This window comes from Salvelinus fontinalis, chromosome 2 (assembly GCF_029448725.1).
Source record: "Salvelinus fontinalis isolate EN_2023a chromosome 2, ASM2944872v1, whole genome shotgun sequence".
In the NCBI taxonomy this organism is placed as follows: domain Eukaryota; kingdom Metazoa; phylum Chordata; class Actinopteri; order Salmoniformes; family Salmonidae; genus Salvelinus; species Salvelinus fontinalis.
In genome coordinates, this window is record NC_074666.1 from 21,968,972 (window position 1) to 21,988,971 (window position 20,000).

The 20,000-nt window shown below is 45.1% G+C and overlaps 2 protein-coding genes across 3 annotated transcripts in view; one reads left to right on the forward strand and one right to left on the reverse strand.

Moving 5' to 3' along the window:
- Positions 1-10,334, forward strand: part of LOC129814221 (netrin receptor UNC5C-like) — a gene marked incomplete in the record, with an annotated part of 175,978 nt that extends 165,644 nt beyond the window's left edge. Inside the window, 2 exon segments of the mRNA XM_055867196.1 lie at positions 3,565-3,743; positions 6,701-10,334. Coding sequence (XP_055723171.1) covers positions 3,565-3,743; positions 6,701-6,860 — 339 coding nt within the window.
- A 348-nt stretch (positions 10,335-10,682) lies between these two features.
- Positions 10,683-20,000, reverse strand: part of LOC129814250 (bone morphogenetic protein receptor type-1B-like) — a 185,667-nt gene continuing 176,349 nt past the window's right edge. For both annotated transcript variants that reach the window (XM_055867255.1, XM_055867246.1), the window contains 10 exons: positions 18,421-18,580; positions 17,721-17,823; positions 17,302-17,404; positions 15,735-15,831; positions 15,169-15,307; positions 14,680-14,872; positions 14,109-14,406; positions 13,706-13,881; positions 12,808-12,938; positions 10,683-12,681 (listed from right to left, as the gene is read on the reverse strand). In XM_055867255.1, the coding sequence (XP_055723230.1) occupies positions 12,556-12,681; positions 12,808-12,938; positions 13,706-13,881; positions 14,109-14,406; positions 14,680-14,872; positions 15,169-15,307; positions 15,735-15,831; positions 17,302-17,404; positions 17,721-17,823; positions 18,421-18,580 (1,526 nt within the window). In that variant the 3' untranslated portion in view covers positions 10,683-12,555. The remainder of the gene's footprint in view (positions 12,682-12,807; positions 12,939-13,705; positions 13,882-14,108; positions 14,407-14,679; positions 14,873-15,168; positions 15,308-15,734; positions 15,832-17,301; positions 17,405-17,720; positions 17,824-18,420; positions 18,581-20,000) is intronic.

Consider the following 20,000-nt stretch of genomic DNA (forward strand, 5'->3'; position numbering starts at 1 on the left):
TAACTAGGCCACTCAGGAACATTCAATGTCATCTTGGTAAGCAACTCCAGTGTAGATTTGGCTTTGCGTTTATGCTGAAAAGTGAAATTGTGTCCCAGTGTCTGGAAAGCAGACTGAACTAGGTTTTCTTCTAGGATTTTGCCTATGCTTAGCTGTATACCTTTGCTTTTTATCTAAAAAAAACCTCCCTAGTCATTGCCGTTGACAAGCATACCCATAACATGATGCAGCCACCACCATGCTTCAAAATATGAGGAGCGGTATTCAGTGAGGTGCTGTGTTGGATTTGCCCCAAACATAACACTTTGTATTCAGGACATAAAGTCAATATGTTTGCCACGTTCTTTGCAGAATTACTTAAGTGCCTTATTGCAAACAGGATACATATTTTGGAATATTTTTATTCTGTACAGGCTTCCTTCTTTTTACTCTGTCATTTAGGTTAGTATTGTGGAGTAACTGCAATGTTGTTGATCCATCCTCAGTTTTTTCCTATCACAGCCATATACTCTAACTGTTTTAAAGTCACCATTGGCCTCAAGGTGAAATCCCTGAGCAATTTCCAATTTCCTGACGTCTTCCTCCTCTCCGGCAACTGAGTTAGGAAGGACGCCTGTATCTTTGTAGTTACTGGGTGTATTGATACACCATCCAAAGTGTAATGAATAACTATACAATGCTTAATAACTTTACAATGCTTACCCATCTACAGTACCAATAGCTGTCCTTCTTTGTTAGGCATTGGGAAACCTTCTTAGTCTTTGTGGTTGAATCTGTGTTTGAAATTTACTGCTCGACTGAGGGACCTCACAGATAATTGTATGTCTGGGGTACAGAGATGAGGTAGTCATTCAGAAATCATGTTGAACACTAGTATTGCTCACAGAGTGAGTCCATGCAACTCATCGTGTGACTTGTTAAGCAATTTTTTTAAATCCTGAACGTATTTAGGCTTGCTATAAGGGGTTGAATACTTATTGACTCAAGACACTTCAGCTTTTATTTTTTTATTAATTCGTAACATTCTAAAAGCATAATTCCACTTTGACATTATGGGGTATAGTGTGTAGGCCGGTGACACAAAATCTCAATTTCATTAATTTAAATTCAGGCTGTAACACAACGAAATATGGAAAAAGTCAAGGGATGTGAATACTTTCTGAAGGCACTGTATTTGCTGAATCATGCATGCTCAGACAAATCAGACTAACTTGATTTAGTCTAACTGATGTACTGCTAACTTGAGTTGAGGCTGCTGTTATATCGTATATTCCTTTCTTTTTCCATGTCTTTGTCCCTCCTGGTTGTCAGGGGTTGAGTGAGAGTTTAGTCTTCTGTCAGTGAACTATTTTACTCAGACAGTGACCCTTGAGCCTGCTGCACTCGCTGCCCTTTCTGTGAGAGCTTGTCTTTTATGACTTCTTTTCTTTTTCATAGCTCCACACAGAGCACAGCTCTAAGGGAGTAATCACTCCAATCGCACTCTGACAACCCCCTCACAAGGAGAATGGTTGAGTAAGAGATAATTGAAACTGTGATTGTACAGGGCACAGTGGATAGAGTGCTTTGCTCTAGCCCTGGTCTTACTATCTGACTAGAGGCTAGACGTAGCTCCTGTTCTCTCTGAGCGTGTCTAGACCTTACTATCCGACTAGAGGCTAGGCGTAGCGCCTGTTCTCTCTGAGCGTGTCTAGACCTCACTATCTGACTAGAGGCTAGGCGTAGCTCCTGTTCTCTCTGAGCGTGTCTAGACCTCACTATCCGACTAGAGGCTAGGCGTAGCTCCTGTTCTCTCTGAGCGTGTCTAGACCTCACTATCCGACTAGAGGCTAGGCGTAGCTCCTGTTCTCTCTGAGCGTGTCTAGACCTCACTATCCGACTAGAGGCTAGGCGTAGCTCCTGTTCTCTCTGAGCGTGTCTAGACCTCACTATCTGACTAAAGGCTAGGCGTAGCTCCTGTTCTCTCTGAGCGTGTCTAGACCTCACTATGCGACTAGAGGCTAGGCGTAGCTCCTGTTCTCTCTGAGCGTATCTAGACCGCACTATCTGACTAGAGGCTAGGCGTAGCTCCTGTTCTCTCTGAGCGTGTCTAGACCTCACTATCCGACTAGAGGCTAGGCGTAGCTCCTGTTCTCTCTGAGCGTGTCTAGACCTCACTATCTGACTAGAGGCTAGGCGTAGCTCCTGTTTTCTCTGAGCGTGTCTAGACCTCACTATCCGACTAGAGGCTAGGCGTAGCTCCTGTTCTCTCTGAGCGTGTCTAGACCTCACTATCTGACTAGAGGCTAGGCGTAGCTCCTGTTCTCTCTGAGCGTGTCTAGACCTCACTCTCCGACTAGAGGCTAGGCGTAGCTCCTGTTCTCTCTGAGCGTGTCTAGACCTCACTCTCCGACTAGAGGCTAGGCGTAGCTCCTGGTCTCTCTGAGCGTGTCTAGACCTCACTCTCCGACTAGAGGCTAGGCGTAGCTCCTGGTCTCTCTGAGCGTGTCTAGACCTCACTATCTGACTAGAGGCTAGGCGTAGCTCCTGTTCTCTCTGAGCGTGTCTAGACCTTACTATCTGACTAGAGGCTAGGCGTAGCTCCTGTTCTCTCTGAGCGTGTCTAGACCTCACTATCCGACTAGAGGCTAGGCGTAGCTCCTGTTCTCTCTGAGCGTGTCTAGACCTCACTATCTGACTAGAGGCTAGGCGTAGCTCCTGTTCTCTCTGAGCGTGTCTAGACCTCACTATCCGACTAGAGGCTAGGCGTAGCTCCTGTTCTCTCTGAGCGTGTCTAGACCTCACTATCCGACTAGAGGCTAGGCGTAGCTCCTGTTCTCTCTGAGCGTGTCTAGACCTCACTATCCGACTAGAGGCTAGGCGTAGCTCCTGTTCTCTCTGAGCGTGTCTAGACCTCACTCTCCGACTAGAGGCTAGGCGTAGCTCCTGTTCTCTCTGAGCGTGTCTAGACCTCACTATCCGACTAGAGGCTAGGCGTAGCTCCTGTTCTCTCTGAGCGTGTCTAGACCTCACTATCTGACTAGAGGCTAGGCGTAGTTCCTGTTCTCTCTGAGCGTGTCTAGACCTCACTATCCGACTAGAGGCTAGACGTAGCTCCTGTTCTCTCTGAGCGTGTCTAGACCTCACTATCCGACTAAAGGCTAGACGTAGCTCCTGTTCTCTCTGAGCGTGTCTAGACCTCACTATCCGACTAGAGGCTAGGCGTAGCTCCTGTTCTCTCTGAGCGTGTCTAGACCTCACTATCCGACTAGAGGCTAGGCGTAGCTCCTGTTCTCTCTGAGCGTGTCTAGACCTCACTATCCGACTAGAGGCTAGGCGTAGCTCCTGTTCTCTCTGAGCGTGTCTAGACCTCACTATCTGACTAGAGGCTAGGCGTAGCTCCTGTTCTCTCTGAGCGTGTCTAGACCTTACTACTATCTGTCTGGAAAAATGTTATGAATACATGCGCTAATTCGAATGAGAACTTGTAACACTAGCTCCAACAATCTTCTCCCAAATAATAATTTCACTCAATTTAAATAGTTGTATCCTGTACTGACATCAGTCTCTCTCCTCCATCTCCAGGACACCCAGAGTATCGACACGTCTCTGCTGGACCCGGCCAGTAACATCACAACCCTGGTGGGGCCCAATGCCTTCCGCATTCCCCTCTCCATCAGACAGAAGCTCTGTGGCAGCCTGGACGCTCCACAGAACCGAGGGAACGACTGGAGGATGCTGGCACACAAACTCAACCTGGACCGGTGAGTATGGAATGGGACCGTATGATCTGTGTGTGTGTGTGTGTGTGTGTATATATAAACTGGGTGTTTATCTCCCAGCAGGGGCTCCCTTATCACAGACAGCAGTAGGAGTTAGACCAGCAGCAGGAGGGAGGACTTTACCCTCCATCCCTTCCTCACCTCTTATCCCCTTTCTCACCCACACCCTTACTCCACCTCTCCCTATCTTTCAGAGAGCTCAGAGCTGGATGAAAGTAGTTCTGACCATTTAATGTTTGACTGTCCTCTTTTAAACTCGTTTTTGTTCATTTAAACGATGACACTGGATAGTCATAAAGCACAGGCAGAGTATGCAAACTCCATATAACCTCTCTCTCTGTCTCTCTACCTCTCTGTCTCTATGTCTCTCTACCTCTCTGCCTCTCTCTCTGTCTGTCTTTCTCTCTCTCTCTGTCTCTCTGCCTCTCTGCCTCTCTACCTCTCTGCCTCTCTCTCTCTCTGTCTGTCTTTCTCCCTCTGTCTCTGTCTCTCTACCTCTCTCTCTCTCTGCCTCTACCTCTCTGCCTCTCTCTCTGTCTCTCTACCTCTCTGCCTCTCTGCCTCTCTCTCTATCTCTCTACCTCTCTGCCTCTCTCTCTGTCTGTCTTTCTCTCTCTGTCTCTCTACCTCTCTGCCTCTCTCTGTCTGTCTTTCTCTCTCTGTCTCTCTACTTCTCTGCCCCTCTCTCTTTTTGTCTTTCTCTCTCTGTCTCTGTCTCTCTACCTCTCTACCTCTCTGCCTCTCTCTCTATCTCTCTACCTCTCTGCCTCTCTCTCTGTCTGTCTTTCTCTCTCTGTCTCTCTACCTCTCTGCCTCTCTCTCTGTCTGCCTTTCAATTCAACTCAATTCAATTCAATTGACTTTATTGACATGGCAAGTTCATTATTACTTACATTGTCAAAGTATACAAGTATACAAAAAATCAAATATATATGTATATATATACAGAATATATATATATTTATATATAAATAAATGGTGGGACCAACAGTAATAATAATAGTAGTAGTGGACATGGGATCACCATTAACAACAACTACAACAACAATATTAATCAGAACAACAATACATTAAATCAATGGTAGTAGACCAGTGTCAACATGACTTGAGAAGACATATGACCTGGTATGAAGGACAAAACAAAACTAAGCTAAATGGGAAATATTATCAACATTACTTTGCATTTTTCACTGGCTGTCCCTCAGGTTGTGGCAGGAGGACACATATTTGGCTGCCAAAACTGCACATTTTTGGCTTTTCACCCAATAAATATTTGATTTTTTCTTCATCTTTTATAGTTTCAAATTCTTTGTATTGAGTTATAATTTTGGGAAAGAAATATGCTCTTAGGTCTGAGTATTTGTCACAGTGTAGTAGGAAATGCACCTCTGTCTCTACCTCTCCCCTGGAGCAGAGTGAGCACAGCCTGTCCTCTCTGGGCAGCCAGGTTTGTCTGTGACGACCGGTCTCTATAGCCAGACGGTGCTCACTGAGTCTGTACCTAGTCAATGTTTTCCTCAGTTTTCTATCAGTCACAGTGGTCAGATAGTCTGCCACTATGTACTGTCTGTTTAGATCCAAATAGCATTGAAGTTTACTTAGATTTTTTGTGGTGTCTTTCCAATAGGTTATATATTTTTCTTTTTGTTTTGTGATGATTTGGTTGGGCCAGATTTTCTGAGGGCTGTCCCGAGGCTCTATGGGGTTGGTTTGGGTTGGTGAACTGAGCCCCAGAACCAGCTGGCTGAGGGGACTCTTCTCTGGTTTCATCTCTTGACATTGTAGAGCTGTGTGATGGAATGTTTTAGGGTCACTTGTTTTTAGATGGTTGTAAAATTTGATGGCTCTTTTTTCTATTCGAATGAGGAGGGGGTATTGGCCCAATTCTGTTCTACATGCGTTATTTGGAGTTTTTCTTTGTACTTGCAATACAGTCTTGCAAAACTCTGCATGCAATATTTCAGTTGGATGTTTGTCCCATTTAGTAAATTCATTATTAGAGAGTGGACCCCATACTTCACTGCCATATAGAGCAATTGGTTCTATAACTGATTGAAAAATTTTGAGCCAGATTCTAATTGGAATTTCAATTTTGATGTTCCTTTTAATGGCATAGAATGCTCTTCTTGCTTTGTCTCTCAGCTCATTCACAGCCATGTGAAAGCTACCTGTGTTGCTGATATTTAGTCCTAGATATCCTAGATGTAGTTTTTGGTGTGTTCTAATAGAACTGTGTCCAAATAGAATTTATATTTGTCATCCTTATTTCCCGACCTTTTTTGGAATATCATTATATTTGTTTTTTTTAGGTTAACGGTCAGAGCCCAGGTCTGACAGAACCTGTGAAGACGATCTAGGTGCTGCTGTAACCCCTCTTTAGTGGGAGACAGCAGCACCAGGTAATCTGCGTACAGCAGACACTTGATTTCAGTGTTGTGTAGGGTGATACCAGGTGCTGCCGATTCTTCTAATGTTTTTGCCAATTCATTAATGTAGATGTTAAATAATGTTGGACTTATTATTGTTGTGTCTTTCTCTCTCTGTCTCTCTACCTCTCTGCCTCTCTCTCTGTCTGTCTTTCTCTCTCTGTCTCCCTACCTCTCTGCCTCTCTCTCTGTCTCTCTACCTCTCTGTCTCTCTCTCTGTCTGCCTCTCTCTCTGTCTGTCTTTCTCTCTCTGTCTCTGTCTCTACCTCTCTGCCTCTCTCTCTGTCTGTCTTTCTCTCTCTGTCTCTCTGTCTCTCTCTCTCTGTCTCTCTCTCGATGTCTCTCTCTGTCTCTCTCTGTCTCACTCTCTCTCTCTCTCTCTCTCTCTCTCTCTCTCTCTCTCTCTCTCTCTCTCTCTCTCTCTCTCTCTCTCTCTCTCTCTCTCTCTCTCTCTCTCTCTCTCTCTATATATATATATATATATATATATATATATATATATATATATCTCAGGTATTTGAATTACTTTGCCACTAAATCCAGTCCTACGGGGGTGATTCTTGACCTTTGGGAGGCCCAACACTTCCCTGACGGGAACCTCGGCCGCCTGGCTGCCGTGCTGGAGGAGATGGGTCGCCATGAGAACCTCGTGCTCATGGCAACAGACCACTGACACCCGTCCTTCAAAGAACAGGAAGTTCCAGGGAGGAGTAAGAGATGAGTCACAGAGAAAAGAAGAGAGAGAGGAACACAGGACAGGCAGAAATACAGGACAGGCAGAAATACAGGACAGGCAGAGCAAGACCTCTCTTCCATCAGAGAACACACATCCATAGAGACACACATACAAACATACAGTGAACAAAAATATAAACGCAACATGCAACAATTTCATAGGTTTTGTGAGTTACAGTTCATAGAAGGAAATCAGTCAATTGAAATAAATACATTAGGCCCTAATCTATGGATTTCACATGACTAGGAATACAGATATGCATCTGTTGGTCACAGATACCTTAAAAAATAGGGAGGGGCGTGGATCAGAAAACCAGTCAGTATCTGGTGTGACCATTTGCTTCATGCAGCGCGACACATCTCCTTTTGCATAGAATTGATCAGGCTGTTGATTGTGGCCTGTTGAATATTGTCCCACTCCTCTTCAATGGCTGTGCAAATTGCTGGATATTGGCGGGAACTGGAACACGCTGTCGTACACGTCGATCCAGAGCATCCCGAACATGTTCAATGGGTGACATGTCTGGTGAGTATGCAGGCTATGGAAGAACTGGGACATTTTCAGCTTCCAGGAATTGTGTACAGATCCTAGCGACACGGGGCCGTGCATTATCATGCTGAAACATGAGGTGATGGCGGCGGATGAATGGAACCACAATGGGCCTCAGGTCTTGTCACTGTATCTCTGTGCATTCAAATTGCCATCGATAAAATGCAATTGTGTTTGTGTACGTAGCTTATGCCTGCCCATACCATAACCCCACCACCACCATGGGAACCTTGGTTCGCAACGTTGACTTCAGCAAAGCGCTCACCCACACGACACCAAACACGCTGTCTGCCATCTGCCAGGTACAGTTTAAAACGGGATTCAACCCTGAAGAGCACAGTGTGCCAGTGGCCATCGAAGATGCGCACTTTCCCAATGAAGCCTGTTACGACGCCAAACTGCAGTCAGGTCAAAACCCTGATGAGGATGACGAGCACGCAGATGAGCTTCGCTGAGACGGTTTCTGACAGTTTGTGCAAAAATTATTCGGTTGTGCAAACCCACAGTTTCATCAGCTGTCCAGGTGGCGTGTCTTAGACCCTCCCACAGGTGAAGAAGCTGGCAGTGGAGGTCCTGGACTGGCGTGGTTACATGTGGTATACATGTACATTTTAGAGTGACTTTTTATTGTCCCCAGCACAAGGTGCACCTGTGTAATGATCCTGCTGTTTAATCAGCTTCCTGATATGCTACACATGTCAGGTGAATGGACTATCTTTTCAAAGGGAAATGCTCAGTAACAGGAATGTAAACATATTTGTGCAGAAAATTTAGAGCGAAATAAGCTTTTTGTGCGTATGGAACATTTCTGGGATATTTTATTTCAGCTCATGAAAAATGGGACCAACACTTTACATGTTGCGTTTATATCTTGTTCAATATACTTAGCATAGCCGTGCTCCACTTTCAGTATATTGAACTAGAATGTTAGTGAGCCCTGTCTGTACTCTCTCTGGTACAGTTTCCTTTACCGTGATACAGTTTCCTAGGAAACGCTTGATAGTTCTGTCCATATATTGGATGACCTCATGGACGTCTCTCTGTGGTGACAGACTGGCTCAGAGCAGAGGACCATGGTAAGGGGTGTGGCCAGAGGGAGTGGGGAAGGCCCCTCCCACTTCACCTGCCCTATGGATCCTCATGGTAACTCCTGGAACCAACAATACTGTCAACATTTCTAATGAAAGAACTTGTTTCTGTGACTATATACGTATGTATTTAATAACACATCTATTTATACACAAATATGTCTCCTGTATTTTATGCAGTCTAATATTGATTATTTTAGGCTGCGTTTACACACAGCCATCTTTTGACCAATCAGATCTTTTCACAGCAGATCTTTTTCAGAGCTGATCTGATTGAACAAAAGACCAATTAGTAAAACAATATCAGAATTGGACTGCCCTTGTAAACATAGCCTTGGAGTTCTCTGTTTCCTTTCTTTTCATTGTGTCATCGTGCCCCCTGGTGGATTCTCTTGTTAATGACGCCTACTGTACAGTCACTGATACAAAGCCAGTAGAACAACCTGTACATAAGCAGAACATTGAAAACTGTAACCTTTTACAGTGTTAGTAAGACTGTCATCATTAATATTAACTGTTATCATTCCTGTTGTGTATTATTATTGTTTTACAATTATTTTTTGTTACTTTCTATTCTTCAATTATTTACAATTTGCCTATTTAATTTGAAAAATATATATTTTGGTTTAGATTGCGCTATCAAGTGTTGGCTTATTAGCCCATAAAACCAATGATACTGATAGACGGAACTGTTTGAGAGGTCAGTGAGAGGTCATTCAATCAAAGGTCAAAGTTCAGTAGTTATCGCTCACTGCATGCCAGTCAACATAGTGGAGTCATCACTGTCTGGCCAAGTTACAAAATCAGAAGTTCTAAAATGTAGCTTCTTAAAATCAGATTTTGAACCTAGCCCTAACTTTAACCTCACTGCTAACCTTATACCTAACCCTAACCTTAAATGAAGACAAAAAAGTGAATGTTTATTTTCATAAATGTTTCCAATATAGACAATTTTGACTGACTTTGCAGCTTGGTCATCCAGTGGGAACCGTATAATGGAGCATCTCAATCTTGCTCTCATCATGTATGGTCCTCTGATGATGACCTCATCCATATGAGACAGAACCAGGGTAGTGGAAGAGATGCGAGTCTGTCTCCCACGGTGGAAGATGGATCATTTGTTGATAGACAAATATATTTTTTCTTAGGACTGATGCAGCCTGATACGATTGTCTTTTTACCAAATAATTGACATAATATTATGTACAATTCCACGCTAGCGTTCTCTTTCATCAGGTCAAAATAGCTGTCATTTGATTGTTTCGCGCCAAGTTACTGACTGTTGCTGTTGACGTTGAGCGGGGGGAATAGAAAAAGGTGAAATCATGGAAGATGTTATGCATTATCTATTTATTTATATTTGAAATGGGAAATTCAGTATAAGGATTGTATGATAGCATTGGTGTATGTGTAAAATAATTGAAGATAACTGTCAACAAAACACTCCTTTACAGCAGCAGTACTGACGACAGTCATTTGATTAGTTTTGGTTCAAATCATTTTGTCTTGACAGTTGGGAATTTTTCTAAAGCCGTCTATGCAAACTTTGCATTCTTTATAAACAAAATGTAGGTACTGAAAAGTGCTAGCTGTTGCATTCCATCGTTCTCCTGAGGCTTCATGGGTAATATTGTATAGTGAGAACGTAGCTAATTCTTGGTCTGACTCTCATGTTACTTGCAAATGCTTGCATTTCCTCTGTCAAGTTCCTGTACAAAGTGTAAGAAATAATTTTTAAAACTAATAATAAATTATATTTATATGCAACACTGAATGCAGAGTCCGACTCTCCTTTTCCACATCTTGGTTCAACCCTAACACTAACTCTACCAGTGTTTCCAACACTCGGTCCTCGGGACCCCAAGAGGTGCGTGTTTCGTTTTTCCCCCTAACTACACAGCTGATTCTAATAATCAAAGCTTGATGATTAGTTGATATTTGAATCAGCTGTGTAGTGCACCCTTTGGGCTCCGAGTTTGGGAAACCCTGCTCTACCATAACCCTAACCCCAGCTCCCTTTGACCCAAGGTGTGGGATTTCCTTGATTTTCCTATTTCTGCTGTTTGCTTTGTGTGCGTGTGTGTGAGAAATCATCTAATTCCTCTAAAAAGGAGACGATATGGACGTTGACATCATTTTATTAGGGAATGTTCTCCTGGTCCACACACTCTCTTATACACATATGTACAGCTTAAATAAGGCACAAGCCATAGTGGTGGAGTGGACGGTCAGGGAGTTATTCTGTACACAAGCCATAGTGGTGGAGTGGACGGTCAGGAGTTATTCTGTACACAAGCCATAGTGGTGGAGTGGATGGTCAGGGAGTTATTCTGTACACAAGCCATAGTGGTGGAGTGGACGGTCAGGAGTTATTCTGTACACAAGCCATAGTGGTGGAGTGGACGGTCAGGAGTTATTCTGTACACAAGCCATAGTGGTGGAGTGGACGGTCAGGGAGTTATTCTGTACACAAGCCAAAGGCAAACAACCAAAACTTACATTTAACATGATTAAGTCCATCAGTATCGATACATTTCAATATTATTAACAATTCAATACCGTGAGGGGAGATTTTTTTTCTTCATATTACAGTAACAAGACAACCATGGGGGAGACCATCTTATTGGCATGACTCAACTAGGCTGAGTAATATCACTGCCAAGCTTATTAACCATCAGCTAGCCTGAGTAACATCACTCCCAAGCTTATTAACCATCAGCTAGCCTGAGTAACATCACTGCCAAGCTTATTAACCATCAGCTAGCCTGAGTAACATCACTGCCATGCTTATTAACCATCAGCTAGCCTGAGTAACATCACTCCCAAGCTTATTAACCATCAGCTAGCCTGAGTAACATCACTGCCAAGCTTATTAACCATCAGCTAGCCTGAGTAACATCACTCCCAAGCTTATTAACCATCAGCTAGCCTGAGTAACATCACTGCCAAGCTTATTAACCATCAGCTAGCCTGAGTAACATCACTCCCAAGCTTATTAACCATCAGCTAGCCTGAGTAACATCACTCCCAAGCTTATTAACCATCAGCTAGCCTGAGTAACATCACTGCCAAGCTTATTAACCATCAGCTAGCCTGAGTAACATCACTCCCAAGCTTATTAACCATCAGCTAGCCTGAGTAACATCACTGCCAAGCGTATTAACCATCAGCTAGCCTGAGTAACATCACTCCCAAGCTTATTAACCATTAGCTAGCCTGAGTAACATCACTCCCAAGCTTTTTAACCATGATGCATCACTTTCTCCTATAGTTAGTTGTTGATACAGTACATAGACATTTCAGGGGACTAAGAATGGCTCCCTTGGATAGTCAAATGGCCCACATGTAGGTCAATATTGAAGCTGTTTGTTTTCCTGTGTGAATAGAAGAAACAAATGCCTGGGTTTCTAAAGCAGTACTGCTGCAAGAGATATATACTTCACTTCCAACAGTATGTAGAGATTTCTCTACAGTTGTAAAAAAAGACTAATAAATAGCACAATGGGCAACAACGGCAACACTTTATTTGAACTCGCCTCATAACCCTACATAAATGTTGTAAACATGTCAAAGTTTCATGAACATTCTGACATTGGTTTGAAGGGGATTGATGGTGGCTAGTTAAAATAAAGTGTTACCACAAAAACAAACACTGTTATATGGCTTTAGATGGACAGAGCAGGACCCCCACCCTCCTAACCCTCTACTGTGAGGGAGAGAGTGACTCCTCCTCCTGCATAGGGCACTGTCTGTCCTTGTGTTCCCCCCTCATTTAGAGCGCCAATCAGCTTTCACAGAAAGCAACACCAGACCAGACCCTGCCCACTGGGACACTCTCTATCCCAGAGGTGGCAGTGGCATGGGCAAAAAGAGAGCAGACCCTGACCATCTCTCTCCCACGCACCTTGCCCTCCTCCTGTGGTCCTGGCAGAGTGGCACTAGGCCATGGACATGTCTCTAGGTGTTGAGTGTCTCTATGTGGCAGTAGCAGCGTGTCACAGTTTGATATCCTGAGTCTCAGACATTTTGGCCAGGGTCTTCTTCACTCTCAGAGCTGTGAGGCGAGAGGCTGGGTTATGGGCCCAGCACTCCGTCATCAGCTTCCCCATCTGTCTGAGACACTAAACACATAAACACACTGAGGTCAGAAATCAACATATACTGTATACTCATCACACACAGTAACCTATGTAAGAATATACTAGTCTCAAGTATACAACACAATCACAAAGAGGCTGTTTCCTCACCTCATCACTGTTCCAGCGGTTGGCGAATGAGGGCCTCTGTCTCTTGATGCACACAACCTCCCTCATGTCCTCGTAGGAGGGGTCAGAGGACACCAGGTCATGGTAGGGCAGCTGGTACTCCTCTACGATGCCTATAGGACACAAGTCACATGGAGAGAGATGTTGGATCTCTACATACTGCATCATCAGCATACTGCCAGCAGCATACCACCCTGCATACCACTACTGGCTTGCTTCTGAAGCTAAGCAGGGTTGGTCCTGGTCAGTCCCTGGATGGGAGACCAGATGCTGCTGGAAGTGGTGTTGGAGGGCCAGTAGGAGGCACTCTTTCCTCTGGTCTAAAAAATATCCCAATGCCCCCGGGCAGTGATTGGGGACACTGCCCTGTGTAGGGTGCCGTCTTTCGGATGGGATGTTAAACGGGTGTCCTGACTCTCTGAGGTCATTAAAGATCCCATGGCACTTATCGTAAGAGTAGGGGTGTTAACCCCGGTGTCCTGGCTAAATTCCCAATCTGGCCCTCAAACCATCATGGTCACCTAATAATCCCCAGTTTACAATTGGCTCATTCATCCCCCTCCTCTCCCCTGTAACTATTCCCCAGGTCGTTGCTGCAAATGAGAACGTGTTCTCAGTCAACTTACCTGGTAAAATAACGGTAAAATAAATAAATAGATAAAATCACAGCTGAGATAGAGGTAAGATAATACACAGACTGGAAGAAGGTAAAATAACTGAACAGTATAAAAAAAAAACATTGAATAAGAACCTATACAAATCGGTCCAGCATTTTGGCAAATGTCTGAATGCCCATAAGGTCAAAGTTCACATCAGCTCACGTTACATATGAAAATTATATTAAACATTGTAAAGCAGAGCATTGTGGGCCGTGCCCGACCTCCAGAGACGCAGCGCCGGGCGATCTCCCAGAGGATGAGGCCGAAGCTGTACATGTCGGCCATGATGTAGGACTGGAAGTGGTTCCGGTTCAGACTCTCGTCCAGGACCTCTGGGGGCATGTAGCGCTTAGTGCCCACCCTGGTGTTGGGAGGGATGTCCACCTCGTTGGTGTCACTGAGAGAGGGAGGAGTAGGGGGAGAAAGGTTGCATTTTTAAAGCAACACTGTCTTTGTATAAACGTGTATTGCTGGCCTGATTCCATAGTTTGGACTGATCCTGATGTTTTTTACCAGGGGAAAGTATACAAAGATAACGGAGTAGAACTATTCTGCTCTATAAGGAAGTTTTGTTATCGCTACACTCATGATCTGATGCATGGCACATGTCCCTTCCTGTCCTACCTGATGAATTTGACGGCCAGGCCCAGGTCAGCGATGCAGCAGGCTCCATTCTTCTTCACCAGGATGTTCTTGCTCTTCAGGTCTCTGTGGGCGATGGCTGGCTTGCCCTGGGTGCCAAAGATCTCTGTGTGGAGGTGGCAGAGGCCTGACACTGAGGAGTAGGCCAGCCGCAGCATGGCCTTGATGTCCAGGGTGGTGGACTTGAGGTAGTCGTACAGAGATCCACTCTCATGGTAGTCTGTGATCAGGTAGAGCTGGGTCCACGAGCCTGTTCCCTTTATGTCCGCTGCTATGAAGCCTGGGTAGGGAGAAGACGGGGAGATCTTTGAGGAGATAGAAAGACACACACCTACAGACACACACACACACTGACACACACACACACACACACACACACACACACACACACACACACACACACACACACACACACACACACACACACAAACACACACACACACACACACACACACACACACACACACACACACACACACACACACACACACACTCACGCACAATACACTCGCACACACACACACACACACTCAATCTCTCCCTCTCTCCTTACCCAGTATGTTCTCGTGTCTCATGAGGACAGTTTGGTAGATCTCTGTCTCTCTGAACCAGCTGGCCTCCTCTGTGGTGAAGAACACTTTGACAGCTACTCTCTCTCCTCTCCAGCGACCCATCCACACCTCTCCGTAGCGGCCCTTACCTATCTGCTTCACCATCTGAATCTGCTTGGCTATGGTGCGCTGCACCTGAGCACAGAAAAACACACACCGTCATCAATATCATCGTCATCAACACTGTAATCATCAACATCTTCATATGCTATATCATTGTACGTCATTATCACAATTTCTACATCTAATTCAACATAACTAGCACATTGAGAGAGGAAGGTCTTTCTACAACACTGTATTGCTGGACTGATTCTCCATTGCAAGTAAGCATTTTGTTGGACATTTGTGTATACCATGTGTATCCTGTACATACAACTAATAAAACGTGGAACCTGGTTGCTAATGTGTGTGTGATGAGGTTCAGGTCTCACCAGCAGGGGGAGTCCTGATCCTGATCCAGAGCTCTGGGACTGTTCTATCAGGTCCTTCAGAGATTCTCCAGGAGGGATATAAGTCTCATCCTGCTCCAGACCAATACTGTAGCGAGGTCGCGACTCCTGACGCTTATACCTGGAAGACACAGTGGTAAAGTCGTCAGTAATACAAAGCTACAATTCTGCTAAAAGCATTACATTGGTCTATGTTACTAATCAAATCAAATCAAATGTATTTATATAGCCCTTCGTACATCAGCTGATATCTCAAAGTGCTGTACAGAAATCCAGCCTAAAACCCAAACAGCAAGCAATGCAGGTGTAGAAGCACGGTGGCTAGGAAAAACTCCCTAGAAAGGCCAAAACCTAGGAAGAAACCTAGAGAGGAACCAGCTGTGCCGGGTGGAGATTATAACAGAACATGGTCAAGATGTTCAAATGTTCATAAATGACCAGCATGGTCAAATAATAATAATCACAGTTGTTGTTGTCGAGGGTGCAGCAAGTCAGCACCTCAGGAGTAAATGTCTCCTCAGAGTCAAAGTCCATGTGTTTTCTCTCACCTGAAGTAACAGAAGATGATGATGAGTACCAGGATGATGCAGCACACTGTGACAGAGATGAAGAGAGCAATGGGGTGTATACTGCTGTCCACGTAATCTACAGGAGAGCGAGAGAAAGCGAGAGAGAAAGAGCAGTTAGTCTGCTCCACAGACCTAAACCTAACACGGGGTCACCTCAACAGCACCAGTTCTCCATTAATGTGTTCATAACAGTTAACTTCCAAATATTGCTAAATCTCAGAGATCTTCCTTTGCACTCTCCAACGCCCACATCCGCTCTTCTCTTGTTCCTATCTCCCTCTGCTCCCCTCTTCTCTTGTTCCTATCTCCCCTGCTCCCCTCTTCTCTTGTTCCTATCTCCCCTGATCCCCTCTTCTATTGTTCCTATCTCCCCCACCTCCCCTATTCTATTGTTCCTATCTCCCCCACCTCCCCGCTTCTCTTGTTCCTATCTCTCCCTGCTCCTCTCTCAGTGTGTGGTCGATCACATCCCCTTCCTGAATCTCACAGATCCGGTGTCACACTGACATCGCCATGGCAAATCCTGAAGCCCAGTGCTGCCCTTTCTGCCAGCCTTTCTGCCAGCCTCCTGTAAATCATTCCCACACATACTGTACACATTAAGAAAGACACACACACAGAAATGATCTCATTTTACAATTTGCCACATTTGACAAATCAATTTGTCTTTGTGTGTGTGCGCGACTGTTGGTGTGTAGCTAGAGGAGTGACAGATGGACAGATATCTCACATCCGTGGCGGGGCAGGAAACTCAAGCAGGCCCTGGGGAGAGGCTGTCCTTTTCATTAGAGGGTGAGAGAACAAGCCAAGCCTGCTGGCTCCATTTCATCTGCCTCTCCCCAACTTCCCCCGTCTCCTCCTGCCCCAGAGCAGCACACGCCACTCCAGCCAGCACTACACTGTGGTTTGTAACATTTTATTTATTATTATTTTTTATTTTTATTTTTTTTTTATCCCATTTTCTCCCCAATTTTCGTGGTATCCAATCGCTAGTAATTACTACCTTGTCTCATCGCTACAACTCCCGTACGGGCTCGGGAGAGACGAAGGTCGAAAGCCATGCGTCCTCCGAAGCACAACCCAACCAGCCGTACTGCTTCTTAACACAGCGCGCCTCCAACCCGGAAGCCAGCCGCACCAATGTGTCGGAGGAAACACCGTGTACCTGGCCCCCTTGGTTGGCGCGCACTGCGCCCGGCCCGCCACAGGAGTCGCTGGAGCGCGATGAGACAAGGATATCCCTACCGGCCAAACCCTCCCTACCCTGGACGACGCTATGCCAATTGTGCGTCGCCCCACAGACCTCCCGGTCGCGGCCGGCTGCGACAGAGCCTGGGCGCGAACCCAGAGACTCTGGTGGCGCAGTTAGCACTGCGATGCAGTGCCCTAGACCACTGCGCCACCCGGGAGGCCCCGGTTTGTAACAGTTTAAACTGTTACTACCCATCCCACCCCTGTACAGGCTGAGGGAGCCCACTCTGAAAGCCACTCGCGCACAAGACCACAGAGTTTCAGTGTGTTGCCTGGGTGGAATTGTGTGTCTTACCAGGGGTCGTCAGTGGTGGTAAAGTAGGATGCAGGTCTGTATTGCAGTAGTCCTGGTCTGTACAGCACTCCACAGCCCTCCTCCGATGGGGACCTCCGTTGTCCTGTTGTGGCACACCATAAACACACTGCTACATCTACACAACCCTAATGACTAAACAACAGTTTGAAGGACTATAGGGTTTTTACAATGTTGCTTATTGATGGTGAAGAATCTGTGTTCGACACAAGGCTGGTATGACATATTGCTGTCATTGTACATAAGGTCTGATTTTAAGAGATTGCTTGGAGAGATGTAGTGAGTCATAGATGGTTTATAACGACTTACACGAGCTTATACATTTGGTTTACCTGTGCTTCTACAGTGACTGCCTGCACTTCATGGCTTTGCCATATATGCAACACACACAGCATACTTACCCTGCACTGGAACTCTAAGCCTACCAGCCCCAGACATCCAGAGGTCAGCACAGGAAGACTTCCCTCTTCTTCCTCCACCATGGTGAAGCAACAACCATCAGTCCTGAAGAGATACCATGATCATCACCACCACCACTAGCCTCATCATTACATCTTGATCATCACCACCACAAGCATCACCATCATCCATTGTCAACAATCTTTCAACATAATATGAGAGGATTTTACTATCTCAGCTATTTTATAATGACACATTCATGGTGCTGAGAAGGTTATATCAACAATCTAAATCTAATGTAATAAACACTATGTGTGTGTGTGTGTGTGTGTGTGTGTGTGTGTGTGTGTGTGTGTGTGTGTGTGTGTGTATGTGTGTGTGTGTGTGTGTAGCCTAGCATGTGTGTTTCAGTCAGAACACACACAAGAAGCCCTATCATGCACAGATGTCCTCATTAGCGCTGGAGGTCAAGAAGGTCAGCTGTGTCAGAGAGGCTCGTCTACAGCTCTAATTGTCTGCTGGGTGGCACTGCCACACTGCCTGCCATGCTCATCCACACTGATACTGTCCTAGGCTGCGTGTGAAAGGGCATCCTATTTCCTACGTAATGCACTACTTTCGACCAGGGCCCGCACAGCTGTGAGCTGTGAAGAGTGATGGGCAAAATGCGCATATGTTTTTGTGTGTGTGTGTGTAACATACCTGCAGGTATTGTTGGAGTCTTCAGAACAGTGAGGGTAACAGTGACACCAGAGGATCCTCTGTGCTGGAGCCGGGGCTGTACTCCCACCCTCCTCCTTCCTGCTGTCTGACCTGTCTCTTACAGGGTTCCTCAGTAGCACTATGGTATCCAACACATTGGCTACAGGGACACAGAGAGGGGACAGACCAGGTTTAGCGCCAGGACAGACCAGGCTTAGAGCCAGAACAGACCAGACATAGACCCATGATAGACCAGACAAACAGTAGCAGTCATAAGTTTGGACACACCTACTCATTCAAGGGTTTTTCTTTGTTTTTACTCCTTTCTACATTGTAGAATAATAGGGAATACCTCAAAACTATGAAATAACATATATGGAATCATGTAGTAGCCAAAAGTACTAAACAAATCAAAATATATTTAACATTTCTCAAAGTAGCCACCCTTGGCCTTGATGACAGCTTTACTATTGGCATTCTCACAACCAGTTTCACCTGGAATGCTTTTCCAACAGTCTTGAAGGAGTTCCCACATATGCTGAGCACTACTTGGATGCTTTTCCTTCACTCTGCGGTTCAACTCATCCCAAACCATCTCAATTGGATTGAGATCAGGTGATTGTGGAGGCCAGGTCATATGATGCAGCACTCCATCACTCTCCTTCTGGTAAATAACCTTTACACAGCCTGGAGGTGTGTTGGATCATTGTCCCGACGAAAAACAAATTATAGTCCCACTAAGCGCAAACCAGATGGGATGGCGTATCGCTGCAGAATGCTGTGGTAGCCATGCTGGTTAAATGTGAATTGAATTCAAAATAAATCACTGACAGTGTCACCAGCAAAGCACCCCCACACCTCCTCCTCCATGCTTTACGGTGTGAACCACACATGCGGAGATCATCCGTTCACCTACTCCGTGTCTCACAAAGGCAGCTTTAAAAAAGAAGATAAAAATAACATTTCAACTCATCAGACCAAAGGACAGATTTCCACCAGTCTAATGTCCACTGCTCGTGCTTCTTGGCCTAAGCAAGTCTCTTCTTCTTATTGGTGTCATTTAGTAGTGGTTTCTTTGCAGCAATTCGACCATGTAGGCCTGATTCACGCAGTCTCCTCTGAACAGTTGATGTTGAGATGTGTCTGTTACTTGAACTCTGTGAAGCATTTATTTGGACTGTAATTTCTGAGTCTGGTAACTCTAATGAACGTATCCTTTGCAGCAGAGGTAACTCTGGGTCTTCTTTTCCTGTGGTGGTCCTCGTGAGAGCCAGTTTCATCATAGCGCTTGATGGTTTTTGCGACTGCACTTGAAGAAACTTTCAAAGTTCTTGAAATTGTCCGTATTGACTGACCTTCATGTCTTAAAGTAATGATGGACTGTCGTTTAGCTTTGCTTATTTGAGCTGTTCTTTCCATAATATGGACTTGGTCTTTTACCAAATAGGGCTATCTTCTGTATACCACCCCTACCTTGTCACAACACAACTGATTGACTCAAATGCATTTGGAACAAAATAAATTCGCCTAATTAACTTTTAACAAGGCACACCTGTTAATTTAAATGCATTCCAGGTGAC